We start from the raw sequence: 17,683 nt of genomic DNA on the forward strand, positions 1-17,683 counted from the left end.
TGAATCTTTCAACATTAGGTTGATTGAGAATTATAATTTGTAATTTGTTTTCTATAGAATTACCAAGATCTCATTACCAGGATCGATGGTTAGCTCGATTGCCTCAAGGCTTTTTTTATTGAAATTGTATTTTATATTGAAATTGAGTCAAATTCGGTGCTGTAGAACTGTAGACATTTGTATTTTATATTGAAATTGTTTTGACTCAAAAAGGTTATTTTGATTTTAATGAATTGTCAGGAGAAACTATTAATTCGGAGGAGGAGAGCGTATCTAATAGAATTCGACAAGTTTCCCCATCTCAGGGTCCAACACTGCCCATTTTGCAGAAAATTATCAATTTAAGTGATAAAATTCAGGTACTTATTTTGAACTTTGGTGGTGTTGGGTATCGTATAGATGACTTGAAAAGACTTGGTTTTTGTAGAATTCAGGCAATTTTAAATTTCATTGTGTTAGCGGATTTTGCATTATTATGTTGATGGGGGTATTGATTTGTTATCTTTCTTTGAATTTAATTGTTGTTGTTTTAGAATTTGAAGAAAGAAAGGATTCCTTTCTTGGCCCCAATATTTTAGACACCCTTCAAAAACTCGGTGAGTATCCAATAGTGAAACTAATTTATTTCTTCTTTTCATTTTTTATTTTTTTAGAGGGGTTTGGTTTTGATAGTTTACTAGTTGAAATATTGGTCAGGTAATGAATATGAACTTCTTAAAAAGAAGTATCTACAAGAGTTGTCTGAGAGAAAGAGGCTTTACAATGAGGTGATCGAGCTTAAAGGGAATATTAGGGTCTTCTGTAGATGCAGACCACTAAATCAAGTCGAAATAACACATGGTTCGAGCAATGTAGTTGATAGTTTACTTGTTGAAATATTGGTCATGTAATGAATATGAACTTCTTAAAAAGAAGTATCTACAAGAGTTGTCTGAGAGGAAGAGGCTTTACAATGAGGTGATCGAGCTTAAAGGGAATATTAGGGTCTTCTGTAGATGCAGACCACTAAATCAAGTCGAAATAACAAATGGTTCGAAGTATGTAGTTGAATTTGACTCTTCCCAAGATAATGAGTTGCAGATCACTTCCTCTGATTCTTCCAAAAAGCAATTTAAGTTCGACCATGTTTTTGGGCCTGAGGATAATCAAGGTGATCTGATGTTTTATTTTATGTATTGCTACTGCAGACATCCTGTTAAAGATTATTTGTGCAATTGAAGCATCTAATCCTTTGTCTCTATGATATGCAGAGGCTGTTTTTGCACAAACTAAACCAATAGTCGCTTCAGTTTTGGATGGCTACAATGTCTGCATATTCGCCTATGGACAAACTGGAACTGGAAAGACATTTACTATGGAGGGCAGCCCAGAAAATAGGGGAGTGAACTACAGAACATTGGATGAGTTGTTCGGAGTTTCTCAAGAGAGAAGTGGCATTATGAGATATGGTCTTTTTGGTAGTATGATGGAGGTTTACAATGAGAAGATAAGGGACCTCTTGATTGATAGTTCCAACCAACCACCTAAAAAGTTAGTTTCCTCTTTTATTGCTACTGTATTGATCTGATAATCAAAATATAGTCATTTATATCAAATTTTTTGGTTGCAAAAATTTTGTAATAGCAATTTTCTGTAGCACTGATTTATATCATTTTGCTACTTGATGAGGGAAATTAACTATTGTTAGTACAAACATCATGCGTGTGGCTATTTGACAAGAAAAGTGGATCGTGGAAGTTCTGTATTAGCCCAATTTTCTCCATAGCAAATGATAATAAATACCTTGCTCCTCTCTAGTGTAGATAAGCATGACATCTAATTGGGTTTAGGGTTTAAAAGATTATGTAAAGACTCCTATTTGGAAGCCCACTGGTATGAAAGATTTATAGTCTAACGATAAGAAATTGAGTTACATGAATGAAGTTTGATGAAATTTTAGTTTTCTTACACGCATAAAGGTTGGAGATAAAACAAACAGCTGAAGGAACACAAGAAGTCCCAGACTAAAGCAGGAAACACGAGCTTTTGCAGTTGCTGCTTCTCAGTCTACGAAACAAGTAGTAGATATGAGAAAAGTAGATAAGAAGCCACCTCTGTGTCCTTCAAAGTTGAGGATGCCGTTGCGAAAAATCACCAATTTCTTACATGCATGAAGGTTGGAGATTAAACAAACTGCTGAAGGAACACAAGAAGTCCCAGGACTTGTTGAAACTCGGGTGACTGGCACGGAGGATGTGTGGGATTTACTCAGGTCTGGAAGTCGGGCCAGGTCTGTTGGATCAACCAGCGCTAATGAGCTTAGCAGCCGTTCTCATGGGTAAAAATGAACTCTGCTTTCTTTTCTTGGTTTATTCTTTCTAAGAATATACTTTATGGTATATCACATTTAATAGCAACTAAATAGTTTTTTGGATCTGTGAATCCAAACTATTCAAGGAATATACTGATTAATTAAAGTGGTAGTACTAATGACCACAACATTGTTGGTCTGTAGTTTTTTGCGAGTAACAGTGAAAGGGGAGAATTTAATTGATGGACAAAAGACAAGGAGTCACCTATGGAAGTGAACGTGTGGTGAAAGATGGAAGGAATCGCAATTCATTAATAATTCTCTTTCAGCACTTGGTGATGTTATATCTGCCCTCGCATCTAAAACTGGCCACATTCCTTACAGGTCTTTCTCTCACACAGTCACTCTTGTAACATGCTATCCAATTACCATATTAATGAAGATATTTGTTTTCTTCCGATCAGGAACTCAAAGCTAACCCATATGCTACAGAGCTCTCTCGGTGAGTATTAAGTTTACTATTTTTTGTGGTTACCAGTCATTCTTATTGTCTTGTTTGTCAGTAAATGATGCTAAGTGAAACATGAATGCAGGAGGAGATTGAATGTAAGACCTTGATGTTTGTCCAAATAAGTCCAAGTGTTACTGACCTTGGAGAGACTCTTTGCTCACTAAATTTTGCGAGTCGAGTGCGAGTAATTGAAAGCGGTCCTGCCCGCAAACAGGCTGATCTCACTGAACTTTTCAAATACAAGCAAATGGGGTAAATACACACTGCTCGTATTTGATGAAATTTCTTTTGTCTCGGTTTCTTTTATCTTGATTCATATTTTCTTTCTTTTTTCTTTCCTTTTTTAATTACAAATAATCAAGTTGAAAAGTTAAAGCATGACGAGAAGGGAACAAAGAAGTTGCAGGATAGCTTGCAATCATTGCAATTGAGACTTGCTGCTAGAGAACATATCTGCAGATCTCTCCAAGAAAAGGTAATTATGATGGCTTGAGCTCCATTTAATGCTTTTATTTATTTATTATTACTATGACACATGTGGAAAATTTATTGGAGCTGTTTTTTCGTTTTTCTTTTGCGTTTATTGTCCCTTAAATGGCATTTTTAAGTCATTTTGTAGACTAACAAATAACTTTTCTTACAATAGGTTCGAGAGCTTGAGAATCAGTTAGGTGAGGAAAGAAAAACTAGACTAAAGTAGGAATCAAGAGCCTTTGCCGCTGCTGCTTCTCAGTCTACGAAACAAGTAGAAGAGAAGAGAAGAGAAAAGTAGATAAGAAGCCACCTCTGTGTCCTTCAAAGTTGAGGATGCTTTTGAGAAAAATCACCAATTTCATGCCTCCACCATCTCCTCTACAAAAACAGAAAACTGGTTCTGTTTTATCTTCAATGCATGAAAAAGAAAACAATCCAAGGACCACAGTTGTGGTTTACTTCTTATGTCTTACCATTAACTTGTTCTTGCATTGATTCTGCAGTGTCGTGGAGGTGCCTTATGATTGTTCAGCTGAGGCAGACTTGCTGCATTCACTTATCGTTAAAGCTAGGTTCGAGAACAATCAATTCCAGAAGCCAAGGAAGCAACCAGAGACATCAAGCATACGTGTTGATTGGTTTTGATATTGAAACACCCAGTACATTCGTATTGAGATTTTCACTTTCAGATTTTGTGTTCTGCTCAGGACTCAAAACTCAACACTAAATATGTGAGATTTTCTGATACCATTCAATTGTACATCTCAACTCCTTGAATTATGTATCCTTTAAGTTCTCTGAATGATGTGTCCCCTGCATCCTTGAGTGACATGAAGGATTTGTATGGTATATTTGCAGTTCAGGCATGTCAAGGTTTCATGTTTGGAATTTTAAAGTGTTTTTTGCTTGTAAATATATTAAAATATTTTTTTTATTTTTTAAAATTTTTTTTTAACATCAAAACAGTATAAAAACATTAAAAAATAATTAATTTGAAGAACTTTTGTTTCTTTTGAAAAATTCAGTGTGCCAATGTAATCAAACAAACCCTAAAAAACAGATACCTTTACACTAAAAATTGGTTGTGCTATTTAAAAAATAAAAACACAATTCCCACCAGCAGTTTCTATAAAAATAACAGTTCCCAGCTGCCTTCTTTTAATAGCTTGCCAGTTTTTTTTTTTTATCATAATTTACTCATTAACAATCTAGAAAGAAGAGCAGAACCAAAATCATGCAGTGCAAACTTCAAGTGGCATTACATGATACTGTCCTATCAACCAAATGAAATGATAGAGGACAGAAGTTTAAACTTCCCATTTCTCAATAACCAGATACAGAGCAATCATACAGCAAAAACTCCAGTGCCTACAAAGCACAATCCTTTCCAACTCTACAAACAAAGCAATGATACAACAAGAAAAACAGAATCATCTCCAATTCTACAAAAAAAAAAAGAAGAAGAAAACAAGCACATCACAAACATGGCAAAAACCACTCATTTTATCCAATTCTACAAGCAAAACAAGCATATCCCAAGATTCCCACATACCAAAAACCACTTTCTTCCCCCCAAATCAACAAACAGGAACGAACATATGACAAGAAGCCCAGTGACCAAAAAGCATTCAACTTTATTAATTACCTGAACAGAATACTTCTTAGCAAGACTAGTGAGAGAATCTCCTCTAGCAATCTTATGTGAAATAGCAAACTTCCAAATCCCATTCTCTCTCCAAAATCTCCCAGACACAGGCTCCCCCACTATCTCCTTCAACTTCCATGGTTCCATAAACGCAGGCCTCACAATCGCATCATCAGAAGCCATATCTCTCCACAGCCTGCAAACACAGCTTGCACGTGCCAAGTCTCGAGCTCCAAGCTTTCGTAAGATCATAACTAGCGTGTCCCTGCATGTGAAGGATGCGAGTGACACGTGGGAGTCCATTGTCTTGGTGGTTTTGTTATTCTTGAGTGGTGTATTGAGAGAGGGGGGATAGAGGAGGCCTAGTGTTAGGGAAGAGGGTTGTAGTAGAAGGTAAAGTCTTCCTCTTCGAGTTCAACTGATTTGTATATGGGTTTTGGATTTCTCTTGGTGGTGTTTCCAGTGGTGATAGTGTCGGCGGCGGCGGCGGCGGCGATTGTGTTTTGATTGCCACTGGATTAGGTGAAGAAGAAACGGTGGGTTTTCTTTTTGGGAAGAGGGTAATAGTAGAATAGGGAGTCTGTGTCATCCATCCTCTGTAGTCTGTATAGTTTGACTGGCTTGGTGTGTATTGGAAGAGCTTTTTAATTTTCATTTATCCTAGTTTAAAATCTAGGTTAAAAAAACCCCAATTGATTAGGGCAAAACTCAATTAAAGATTCGTTGACTTTTCAATATTTTAGATAATCCTTTTTAATCTATGGCCCAAACCTTACCCTGTCTGTATCAATCCTAAAATCTTAAAATTATGTTTTTGAAAAGCAAATTGAATGAATATCTTTTTTATCATCTAATAAAAAAAAATCACCTATTAATAACAATATAATAAAATGTAGTGATGAGTGCTAAGATATATTTAAATAATGACGTTGACATAAATAATTTACCGTAAATTTAGTATTTAATATGATATAAGAGTGAATTCTGTAAAAGTTACATAAAAAAATTGCGTATTATACATGCTGTAGTTAAATCCATGGATGGTGCAGGATTATTTCAAACATAGTTTTGAAACCTGATTCGATCTGGTGGGTTGATTTAAGATCCAATCAATCCGAAGCTGAAATTGGACCGGGTTGAAGAAATAATAGAAAAAATAATGACCCGGTGTGACCTGGTTTTTTGGGTTTTGGCTCGGTTTTTTTCTGGTTTGAGTTTGGTTTGATTTTTTTAGTTTGAGACTTATACAACCAAAACCGAACCGAACCGGTCGGTTTTTTAAAATTTTAATCAGTTTTTTTTTTACAGTTCGGTTTTTTTCGGTTATTTTTTTCTGATTTTCTTGGTTTAATCGGTTTTTTGGTTTTTTTACTCACTTTTATCTTTAATAATCCTAAAATTTATGAGATTCAAATCAATAATTTCTAGGAATCAAATTTAAAATCTAATTAATTTAGCTACATCCCTCTCAATATCTCAATATTAGTAAAAGTAAAGTGTAATCTTGTTGTCCTATGTGGAATGTGTTATTCTCTATCTATAAACAGTAAGGTGGTAGCATTAAAATAGACTTAAATATATTTTTAACTAGGAATTGGTCTCGTTCTTGCTACTTAGAGTGGCTAATTCTGAAAAAAAAACTACAGTTTCTGTTCTTTTTGTTGTCATGACTAATGGAAAGCTTTGGTTGGATGATAGTGTATGCCGGAAAAATGGAAAAGGTGAAAGAAAAAAAAAACTGCACTCTCATCATTCCAGACCTCTCCAGTCCTTGGTACTTCTTTTTTCTCTGGGAATAATTGAATTTAAATATTAAAAAAAAAACCCACCTAATTCTTCTCTTAAATTCACTGTAGGCACTTTGATTTCGCCCGTTTATTTACTAAAAAGTAATTTTTTTAGAAAATAAATTTTAGAAAAATAAATTATTTTCTGATATTTGATAGTGTAATAGAAAATAAATTGAAAAACATTTTCCAGTGTTTGGTTATGTCATGAAAAATAAGTTGTAAAATAACTTATTAATGTTTTATTTTTATCAAGTTTATTAAAATAATGAGGAATAAATCTTACAAATTAAAAAGTTGAATGAGAATGAAATTGAAAAAAAAAATATAATTTTATAAATTATCTCAAATAAAATAAATAATAATCAAAATAATAGAGATAAAATCTAAAAAATAAAAAAAATAAAAGATGAAGAAATTAAAATAATAATAATTAACATTTCATAAATTATTTTAAATAAAATAAGTAACAATCAAAAGAATGAGGATCAAATTTGATAGATAAAAAATTTCAATAAAAAAATGATAAGGGAAAAGCAAATAACAATTATAAAAATGAGGACTAAAGTTAATATAAAAAATAAATTTTAAGAGATGAAATTGAAAAATAAATATTCAAAACAAAATATATATAGCAATTAAAAGTTTGAGGACCAAATTTGATATAATCAGCAAATAATATGACATTTCTAAATTTTTCACAACTTCCGGAAAGTGTTTTCCGCCCAAATTTTCCACGAAAACACTTTCCTGGAAACTAAGCTAAATTTTTCTTTGACTGGAAAGTGTTTTTCATTGACTAACTTTTCTAATGGCAAACAAATACAAAAAAGTTTGGAAAGTGGTTTCCCGAAAAGTGAATTCCGGGAAACAAACATAGCCTTGGTTTGATTTTTTTTGTTCTTTGATATATTATGTTTTGGTCATCATTTTTTTTTAATTTAATCCTTGTCTTTGCAATAATAAGGGTTTTTGCTTGGTAGATTTTTGTGAAATTAGGTTTAGTTATTTTTTTTTTATGAAATTATCCCAATATCATGACATGTTTATTGATTACCAGGTTAGTTTAAATTGACTTAGATTTTTTTTGGATTCTTTTATTTTAATTTAATTTTTTTTATATTGGATTGGTTTTAGATTTGAAATTCGTAATTTTTCTCATTTCATCTTTTATTGTGTTATCATATTCATATGATTTGGGTTACAGGATTTGTAGGTGTTTTTATTGACGGGCTTGCCCGAGTTCGTAGGTGTTTTTTTTGTCATTTTTGTTAAATTTTTTTTAATTTTACCTTTCTACATGGAGTTTGCTAAGAATCAAGCTTTGTATTTTTTTTTTAATTTGCTTTCTATTATATTATCTTAGCCTCATGATCCAGTTTACAGATTTGACATGTTCATTTATGTATTTTTTTTTAAATTATCCTTCGATGTTGAGTTGGCTAGAAATTAAGTTTTATTTTTTTTCTTTTGCAAAGTGTTTTTTTTTCCGACTATTATGATTGTTTTTTGTTTATTTATTATAGTTGTATGTTTTTTCACCATTTAATTAAATAATATTTGTTGATTTCAGTCAGCAGCTTAATTAAAAAAATAAGAATATTGAAAGGTTTCAATATTAATCTATTTGGTCAGGTTTAATAATATTATAAAAAAAATATTATATTATTGAAATTAAAAAAATAATTCAGAACTAGTGTAATGAGCAATTAGGTGCTGTCATTATTGTTTTTTCGTTATTACAATGTTACATGACGGAGGGACTTGGTATTTTACCAAAGATAAAATATAATACAAAAATTAAAATTATAGTAAAATGATCAAAATGGTTTTAGAAATCAAAAAATTAAGAATGTTCTAAAGGGATTTTTTCATTTTTTTTCAACAGTTTTTTTTTATTATCATGTAAGTTTTGGGAAAACTTGATATTTTTTAATCTATAAAAATAATATAATTAAAAAGAATTACGTGAAAAAGGTCAAGCTTTTGCTACATAGCCTCTGGATATTCGTAATGATTCTGCAATTGAAGGGCCGTGTTGCTAACAATGCAGCTGCCATGAACCAACTACAAGAGCTCATGAAAATGTTGATGCCCAGAATAAAGAACATTTATTTTTTATATATATATCCCATTAATTATATATTATTTGTTTATTTATCGGATTTAGATATTAAAAATCATCATAGTTAGAAGCTCACTTCTAGCTAGGTCAGTTTCGATTTCTTTTTTTTCTTTTTATTTACGTGGGTGGTGTCTGAGCCAGTTTACACGCACCACCACTAATCCACGGCCCACTGAACATACTACAAAACCAGTGAGCATGTAAAGCACCGCGGGGGTGACAGACGTGCACAATGAGATTCGAACTCGGGTGCAGAGGAAGGGAACAAGCCCCTACCACCGCTAGGCCAACACTTCAAGTGCGGTCAGTTTTGATTTCTTAATTGCAACACAAGTAGCTTAATTAAGCCTTAGAATGAGTGTTTAAGGAATCCCATTAATTATATATTGTTTGTTTATTTGTCTAATTTGGACATTAAGAATTATCATAGTTAATAATTTCATAGTTAGGTTTGTTTCAATTTCGTACTTAATTATTGTAACACAAGTAAGTAGCTTAAGCTTTAGGATGGGTATTTAAGGAGAGTTTTGCTCATTGCAACTCTTTAAGTAGCCTACCTTTGTATCAACAATTTCAACATAAGCTTTCTCGAGATAATTATATGATGTTTTTCCTAAGTTTATTTTGTAGCTCTTTATTTTATTTATATGCTTTCTTTTTATTTACATGTTTTATCTATCAATTTCTTTAAATGTTTTCTCTACATGCACGTTCTTAATTATTTTTATTGTTTCTTTATTATGTGTGTGTGCATATATATATATATATATATATCTATGTTTTTTTTTATAATAATCGAGATAGAATATTAATAAGATTTAGTCAATGTTATTAAAAAAATAACAAGCTGACTAAAAGAAAAACTTACAATGAAAAAAATAAAAAAATAACAAAAAAATATTAATCCTAAATATTAAATCACTTTATCACATAATCTAAACATTTAGCTAGATCAATACCTGTATAAGTAAAATTATAAAATGTAACTCGAAGTTATTAAGCTCAATGATGAAAAGTTAAATCATAAACTTTATTCTAGTCAGGATCAGTATCATCAAAAACTAATTTGTTGCGGGTAATTCAAATAGACCACAAGATACCACAACAATCCATACTTCTATGTAAATTCTATAGTTTATTAATACAAATATTTATGATTTATCGCTTGATTTGAACCTATAATTTATTGTTTAATGTAAACTTTAAGGTTTATTTCTTAATTTAAACTTTTTTGTTTTAAGCTAGAGTGGACCTTATTGTTTCTCGATCAATACAAACTTTACCATTTATTATTTAATTAAATCTTATTGTTTATTGCTTTATATGGACTTATTAGTTATTATAAACACTACAATGTTATGCCGATGTAAAAATTATTTCTTCGTGTTATGAAGAAATAGTAGTCTATGCTCATATGGACTTATCTTCAATGACAAGTAAAGGAAAAGCAAAAGAAGATATGCTGTTCTCTTTTCTTTTCTGTTTTCTCGGGCCAGCTCTCTTCTCTTTTATCCTTTCTTTTTCTTCCTCTCCAGCCTTTTGTACCGACGTCAGTCTTTTGTACAGAAATATTCGTCCATTAATTTCTCTCTGTTTTGGGTTAGATTCCACTTGTTTGGCCATTTCTGTAGCATCATTCATGCTGTTTATATATGTTTTTGAGTTTTCCCTTTTAGCTCAAAATGACTCTGTAATTAATTAAGATCTCAGCTAATTTCCCACTGGCTCCTCTCTTTATAACTTTCATTGCTCTTTATAACTATTAATTAAGATCTCTTGATTAATAACTGGTACAACTTTCTTCCTATTCGTCCATTAATTTCTCTCTGTTTTGGGTTAGATTCCACTTGTTTGGCCATTGCTGTAGCATCATTCATGTTGTTTATATATGTTAGTGAGTTTTACCTTTTAGCTCAAAATGACTGTAATTAATTAAGATCTCAGCTAATTTCCCACTAGCTTTGTGGCACATAGAGGGTTAAAGATCGACAAGCTGCCCTTGAATAACTGGTAAGACTTTCTTCCTGTACGTCCATTAATTTCTTTATAGCTATTCCAGTAACGAACGTCAATGAAATCTCTCTGTTTTGGGTTCTAGTGAGAGTTGTTTACTTTGCTACAGTATTCTTATATTACTGATCATTATAATCGTTTGTTTTCTTTTTGCTTGTTACAGGGAATAATTATCACAAGTAGAAAGCTTAATTATACATATATCACGCATATAAAAATATGAAGCACGATGTATTCATCAGTTTTAGAGGCACAGACACCCGCTATAGTTTTACCAGTCATCTTTATGATGCTTTGCAGCGAAAACAAATTGATGCTTACATCGATGATAAACTTGATGGAGGAGAAAACATCGAGCCTGCCATCCTGGAAGGGATTGAAGAGTCGTTTATTTCGGTAGTCATTTTCTCTGAAAATTATGCAGATTCTACTTTCTGTTTAAGAGAACTCTCCAAGATTCTTGAGTGCATGGAGACCAAACAACAGATGGTTTTACCAGTTTTTTACCGACTTGATCCATGCCAAGTTCAAAACCTGACTGGGAGCTATGGAGCTGCACTTTGCAAGCATGAAAAAGATTGTGGTTCTAAACAAGTAGAGAGTTGGAGACATGCTTTGAAAGAAATAGCTAATCTCAAGGGCTGGAATTCAAAAGTCATTATGTAAGTTATTAATCAGCTACAGTGTATTAAACCCCAACATATATAAATATTATGTTTGATGTTATGATAAAATTTCTTAGGTTACAGTTGCTTGTTTTACTTACTAGCCTGTCTTTGTTCTTAATTTATTATGCACTGCAGGGATGAGATCAAGCTCATTGAGGAAATTGTTTCTGACATTCAAAAGAAATTACACCATGAGCCCTCACCCTCAATCGATGCAGAACGCCTTGTTGGAATGAAATCACGCGTTAAAGACATCGATTCATTACTATCCTTTGGATCAACCGGTGTGCTCATTGTGGGAATCTGGGGGATGGGTGGTATAGGTAAGTCAACAACGGCTGAAGCTGTGTATCATCGAAACTGTAGTAAATTTGAAGGCCATTGCTTTTTCCAAAATGTTAGGGAAGAATCACAGAAGCATGGAATAGATCATGTAAGACAGGAAATTCTTGGTGAAGTATTAGAGAAGAAAGATATGACTATACGCACAAAAGTGTTACCCCCGGCCATTAAGCGAATGCTTCAAAGAAAAAAAGTTCTCATAGTTCTTGATGATGTCAACGATCCACAAGTTTTAAAATATTTACTAGGAGAGGATGGTTTGTTTGGCCAAGGAAGTAGAATCATTGTGACAAGTAGAGATAGGCAAGTGCTTATAAATGCATGTGATGAAGACAAAATTTACGAGGTCAAAATTTTAGATAAAGACGATGCTCTTCGACTCTTCAGCTTACATGCTTTTAAACAAAATAATCCCATAGAAGGATATATTGGGCTATCAAAAACCGTGGTAAGCTGTGTTAAGGGCATTCCATTAGTTCTCGAGGTTTTAGGTGCCAGTCTATACAGAAAGACTAGTGTAGAATACTGGGAAAGCAAGGTGGCACAGCTAAGAACAAATGGTGGCGAGGACATTAAGAAATGTTTGGAAATGTGCTATCACGAACTAGATCAGACACAAAAGAAAATATTTCTTGATATAGCATGTTTCTTCGGACGGTGCAAAAGGGATCTCCTCCAACAAACACTAGATCTGGAAGAAAGAAGTGGGATAGATCGTCTCATTGATATGTGTCTCATAAAAATTGTTCAAAACAAGATCTGGATGCATGATATGCTACTAAAACTAGGGAAAAAAATTGTCCTCCAAGAACACGTTGACCCTAGAGAACGTAGCAGGTTGTGGAAGGCTGATGATGTCAATCGTGTATTAACAACTCAGGTAACATTTCTAAGTGATTTAGTTGACTGTTGTTTGGGATTCTTGTTTATAGCCAGGAGATGTAGCGTTGGACAAGAATAAAGATCAAAGCCAGCTTCTTCTTCTTCTTCTTCTGTTTTTTTTTTTAAAAAAGTTCTTTATTTGTTATAGTTATATACTGATTTACACCTTGCTTGTGTTAAATAGGGGACTAGAAAAGTGGAAAGCATAATCCTCAACTTGCTTGCAATTACTAAAGAAATGATCTTAAGTCCTACAGCATTTGAAGGGATGTCTAATTTAAGATTGCTCAAATTCTATTATCCACCTTTCTTTGGGGATCCCTCAAAGGAGCAAATTATGAATCGAAGGAGGGTCAGAATCCACCTTCCTCAAGGGCTTCACTTTCTTTCCAATGAACTAAGGATTCTCCATTGGTCTAATTACCCTTTGAAATCCTTACCATCAAATTTTTGTCCTGAGAAACTTGTTGAATTTCACATGCATTGTAGCCAGCTTGAACAACTCTGGAATGAATTCCAGGTATGCTTTAGCATCCTTCTTTATCAAATATAGGACATTATTTAAATTATTCATGACATTATTTTATGCCTTTTTTTTTTAATTTGCAGCCACTTGAAAATTTGAAAGTAATGAACCTCCGTTCCTCCTCAAAGCTGAGCCTAAGTGATTCAGACTTGTCTAAATTCCCAAATCTTGAGGTTCTAAATCTGGGACAGTGTAGAGGTTTAGCTGGTTTACCTTCCTCTATTAAATACAGCACCAGACTTACTGAATTGATCCTTTACCGTTGTGATAGTTTATCTACTTTGCCATCATCAATTGGATGCCTCTCTCAGCTTGTTAAATTGAATTTATTTTTCTGTAGAAGTCTTGCTAGTCTACCAGACAGCATTGGTGAGTTGAAATCTCTTAAAGATCTTTATCTTTATTCTTGCTCAAAATTAGCAAGTCTTCCAAACAGTTTTTGCGAGTTGAAATGTCTTGCTAAGCTTAATCTTATTCGTTGCTCAGAACTAGTAAGTTTACCAGACAACATTGATGAGTTGAAATCTCTTGTAGAGCTTAAACTTTTTTCTTGCTCAAAACTAGAAAGTCTTCCAAATAGCATTGGCGGGTTGAAATGTCTTGCAGAGCTTTGTCTTTCTAACTTTTCAAAGCTAACAAGTCTACCATGCAGTATTGGTAAGTTGAAATGTCTTGTGAAGCTTAATCTTAGTTATTTCTCAAAACTTGCAAGTCTGCCGGACTGCTTCGGCGAGCTGAAATCTCTTGTATTGCTTCATATTTCTTTTTGCCCAAAACTAGTAAGTCTTCCAAACAGTATTGGTCAGTTGAAATGTCTCGCAGAGCTTAATCTTAGTGGATGCTCAGAACTAGCAAATCTTCCAAACAGCATCTATTATCTGGAATCTCTTAAATGGATTAACCTAGAACGTTGCTCTATGCTGAATAAATCCCCAGTACTGAACCCGAGGTGTTCAGAAGTAGAAGAAATAGCATTTGGTGGATGTCTCCAATATTTGAATTTGGGGGCTTCTGGCGTGTCAGAAATTTCCGGTAGCATAGGCTCTTTGGTGTCGCTGAGAGATTTGAGATTATCTTGTAATGATTTTGAGAGGATACCTGCAAACATCAAGCAACTTCCCATGCTAATTAAACTCGATTTGCATGGTTGTGAGAGGCTTCAACATTTACCAGAGCTTCCATCGAGTCTACAGGTTTTAATCGCGTCATATTGCATCTCTCTAAGATCATTAGCAAGTATATTCATACAAGGTGAGAAAGATTATGAAGCTGCTTCTCAGCAATTCAATTTCTCTGATTGTCTCAAATTGGATCAGAATGCATGCACTCGAATTATGGAAGATGCCCATTTAAGAATTCGACGCATGGCATCATCTTTGTTTAATCGGGTGAATTCTTCGTCCCTCGATCTTGCTTTAAAAAACAATCATGATAATTTTGTATATATATCTCACATTCTCACTCTCTTCGGTGCAGGAATATTTTGGTAAGCCAATTAGAGTTAGGCTGTGTATTCCTGGGTTGGAAGTCCCGGAGTGGTTCTGTTATAAAAATACAGGAGGACCTTCATTAAATATTCCAGCTCATTGGCACCGTACTACTAACAGTGATCAGTTCCTGGGATTCACCTTCTGCGCTGTTGTTTCATTTGGCCACAGTAAGAAAAAGCGTCCCGTTAACATTAGATGTGAATGCCATTTGATAACCCAAGGTGGAAACCAGAGTGATCTCAATTTCTACTGATATGAAGAAGTTGAAAGAAAGGAGCGGAGTTTATGGGAAAGGGATCAGAGCGGAGTTTATGGGAAAGGGATCATGTTTTCATCTGGAGTATCAACTCTAACTGCTTTGTAAAGGAGGCCTCGTTTCATTTCAAACCACTGTGGGGAACTGCTGATGTGGTGGTTAAGTGTGGAGTCCATCCACTGTTTGTCCAAGACTGTTGATGAATCCTCTGTTATTTCACTTCCTAGGATCATAATTGGGTCTTAGCCTTCTTGAGTTTTTCACCTGTGCCATTCAAAGAATTTGCATGGTCTTAGCCTTCACTTATGCTTCTTGGGCTGGAACTGTACAGGTGACGTCTCAAGGTTTGTCTACTATCCAGTGATCGGATTTTTGAGTGTCTTTGGTCTCTGCGAGCTAGCCTTTATAAAAAAAGCAGCAAGGCAAATAAATGATGCATAAAGTTTTACTGATGCATTATAGGCTCTTTGAATTGATTTAACATGCAAATAAAGCTACAGTTGTGGTTTACTTCTTATGTCATATCATTAATCTGTTCTTGCATTGATTCTGCAGTGTCTTGGAGGTGCCTTACGATTGTTCCGCTGAGGCAGACTTGCGGCATTCACTTATCGTTAAAGCTAGTTTCGAGAACAATCGATTCCAGAAGTCAAGGAAGCAACCAGAGACTTCAAGCAAACATGTTGATTGGTTTTGATATTGAAACACCCAGTACATTCGTATTAACATTTTCACTTTCAGATTTTGTGTTCTGCTTAGGATTCAAAACTCAACACTAAAGTTCAATGCGTGAGATTTTCTGATATCATTCAATTGGACATCTCAACTCCTTGAATTATGTATCCTTTAAGTTCTCTGAATGATGTGTCCCCTGCTTCCTTGAGTGACATGAAGGATTTGTATGGTATATTTGCAGTTCAGGCATGTCAAAGTTTCATGTTTTTGTTCTTTTGGGGATGTATGGTTTGTACTCCTCTTATTAACTTTATGTTCATTGTGAATGAAACCAAAGTAGAGTATAAAAACACTATTTTCATGACTATGTCATGTCATGTATATTTCAAATTACCTGTCAAGGTTCAGACTGTTGAGATCTTATGCATCTGCATTTCTACACTGGTAATTATCACCCAAAGTCTAATTTCTACTGATAAAGACCCATATCAAACAGGTGGGAAAAGAGGATTGAGTAGTGGTGTATCAGACTTTATTATTATTATTGCTTGATGACTCGTATTCAGATCATTAATTACTCACTGTGGCCCTCAGCTCAGGTTTCTGACATGTATAGTTCACAGAGTGAAGACCATAGAAGACTTATCTAGATTACCGCGGAAGAAAAATGATGTGGTTGTTAATGACAATGGACAAAGTGTGATAGCTTCAGAAAAGTGAATTTAAGAAAAAGTGAATTCTGGGAAAGTATTTTTCGATGTTTAGTAGTGTAATTAAAAATAAGTTGGAAAATACTTTCCAGTGTTTGGTTATGTCATGGAAAATGAGCTGGAAAATAACTTATTAATGTTTTATTTTTCTCAAGTTTATTAAAATAATGAGGAACAAATCTTACAAATTAAAAAGTTGAATGAGAATGAAATTGAAAAAAAATATAATTTCATAAATTATCTCAAATAAAATAAATAATAATCAAAATAATAGAGATCAAATCTAATAAATTAAAAAAAATAAAAGATGAAGAAATTAAAATAATAATAATTAACATTTCATAAATTATTTCAAATAAAATAAGTAACAATCAAAAGAATGATGATCAAATTTGATAGATAAAAAATTTCAATAAAAAAATGATAAGGAAAAAGTTTTAAGAGATGAAAATTAAATTTTAAGAGATAAAAAAATAACAATTATAAAAATAAGGACCAAAGTTAATATAAAAATTAAATTTTAAGAGATGAAATTGAAAAATAAATATTCAAAACAAATTATATATAGCAATCAAAAGTTTGAGGATCAAATTTGATATAATCAGTAAATAATGACATTTCTAAATTTTTCACAACTTCCAGAAAGTGTTTTCCGCCCAAATTTTCCAGGAAAACACTTTTCTGAAAACCAATCCAAATTTTCCTTTGACTGGAAAGTGTTTTCTGTTGACCAACTTTTCTAATGGCAAACAAACACAGGAAAGTTTGGAAAGTGATTTCTCGGAAACTACTTTCCGGAAAACAAACACAGCTAAAAAGAAAAACACTTTCCTGGAAATCAAACCAAATTTTTCTTTGACTAGAAAGTGTTTTCCGTTGACCGGAAAATGTTTTTTTGTTAACCAACTTTTCTAATGACAAACAAACACAAGAAAATTTAAAAAATAATTTTCCAAAAAACTACTTTACAAAAACAAATATATCATAAGTATCCACAAGGAAAGGAGTAAATTCTTAAGTGGAAACTTTAATCATGGTCTAGCAAGGGTTGTCTGGAAAAAGATTCCGGAAGACCACCACTATCCACCAGGAAATCACCAGGAAATCACTGCTTGGCTGTGTTCAAAAAAGCAAAAAGGCACACAGCGAGTCAAGCATCCGCGTACACGACGCTTTAACTCGTTTTGGCCGGTGGGATATCCTACTTTTTGACTAATTTATACACCCAGCTAGCGTTTAACACAAGATATACAGCTCTGCATCAAAAATTGATAGGAAATTGGCATGCC

General features: G+C 33.3%; 3 protein-coding genes across 5 annotated transcripts; 2 read left to right on the forward strand and 1 right to left on the reverse strand.

Annotated features, from left to right (window-relative positions):
- Positions 1 to 481: 481 nt before the first annotated feature.
- Positions 482 to 3,057, forward strand: LOC133694887 (kinesin-like protein KIN-14S). The gene is made up of 7 exons (XM_062116581.1): positions 482 to 596; positions 697 to 794; positions 913 to 1,150; positions 1,251 to 1,530; positions 2,156 to 2,317; positions 2,582 to 2,699; positions 2,884 to 3,057. Exons 1-7 carry the CDS (start codon positions 482 to 484, stop codon positions 3,055 to 3,057), a joined length of 1,185 nt encoding a protein of 394 aa, XP_061972565.1.
- Positions 3,058 to 3,337: 280 nt separating this feature from the next.
- On the reverse strand, positions 3,338 to 5,539 carry LOC133695308 (F-box protein At1g55000-like). Its single transcript, XM_062117231.1, has 2 exons — positions 4,921 to 5,539; positions 3,338 to 3,821 (listed from the first exon to the last, which is right to left on the reverse strand). Exons 1-2 carry the CDS (start codon positions 5,221 to 5,223, stop codon positions 3,804 to 3,806), a joined length of 321 nt encoding a protein of 106 aa, XP_061973215.1. The 5' UTR covers positions 5,224 to 5,539; the 3' UTR covers positions 3,338 to 3,803.
- A 4,737-nt stretch (positions 5,540 to 10,276) lies between these two features.
- On the forward strand, positions 10,277 to 16,045 carry LOC133693900 (disease resistance protein RPV1-like). Of its 3 annotated transcripts, none has more exons than XM_062115271.1 (7): positions 10,277 to 10,842; positions 11,009 to 11,507; positions 11,649 to 12,735; positions 12,922 to 13,257; positions 13,347 to 14,651; positions 14,740 to 15,353; positions 15,565 to 16,045. In XM_062115271.1, the coding sequence occupies exons 2-6, from the start codon at positions 11,065 to 11,067 to the stop codon at positions 15,004 to 15,006; spliced, it is 3,438 nt and encodes a 1,145-aa protein (XP_061971255.1). In that variant the 5' UTR covers positions 10,277 to 10,842; positions 11,009 to 11,064; the 3' UTR covers positions 15,007 to 15,353; positions 15,565 to 16,045. The 3 variants fall into 3 exon arrangements, with proteins under 3 accessions (XP_061971255.1, XP_061971256.1, XP_061971257.1); XM_062115272.1 differs by having other exon boundaries at positions 10,278 to 10,842; positions 11,146 to 11,507; XM_062115273.1 differs by having other exon boundaries at positions 10,278 to 10,622; positions 11,146 to 11,507.
- Positions 16,046 to 17,683: the final 1,638 nt, after the last annotated feature.

The sequence above is a fragment of the Populus nigra genome, chromosome 5 (assembly GCF_951802175.1).
Source record: "Populus nigra chromosome 5, ddPopNigr1.1, whole genome shotgun sequence".
Classification (NCBI taxonomy): domain Eukaryota; kingdom Viridiplantae; phylum Streptophyta; class Magnoliopsida; order Malpighiales; family Salicaceae; genus Populus; species Populus nigra.

What these genes read in the sequence shown, in the direction of transcription:
- LOC133695308 (XM_062117231.1), bottom strand. Translation starts at nt 5,223, where the DNA reads ATGGACTCCCACGTGTCACTCGCATCCTTCACATGCAGGGACACGCTA.
- LOC133694887 (XM_062116581.1), top strand. Translation starts at nt 482, where the DNA reads ATGGGGGTATTGATTTGTTATCTTTCTTTGAATTTAATTGTTGTTGTT. An exon ending in TCCAACCAACCACCTAAAAA is followed by an intron (nt 1,531 to 2,155) that starts GTTAGTTTCCTC and finishes ACATGCATGAAG; the next exon opens with GTTGGAGATTAAACAAACTG. An exon ending in CTTAGCAGCCGTTCTCATGG is followed by an intron (nt 2,318 to 2,581) that starts GTAAAAATGAAC and finishes GTGTGGTGAAAG; the next exon opens with ATGGAAGGAATCGCAATTCA.
- LOC133693900 (XM_062115271.1), top strand. Translation starts at nt 11,065, where the DNA reads ATGAAGCACGATGTATTCATCAGTTTTAGAGGCACAGACACCCGCTAT. An exon ending in TGGAATTCAAAAGTCATTAT is followed by an intron (nt 11,508 to 11,648) that starts GTAAGTTATTAA and finishes TATGCACTGCAG; the next exon opens with GGATGAGATCAAGCTCATTG. An exon ending in CATCATCTTTGTTTAATCGG is followed by an intron (nt 14,652 to 14,739) that starts GTGAATTCTTCG and finishes TCTTCGGTGCAG; the next exon opens with GAATATTTTGGTAAGCCAAT.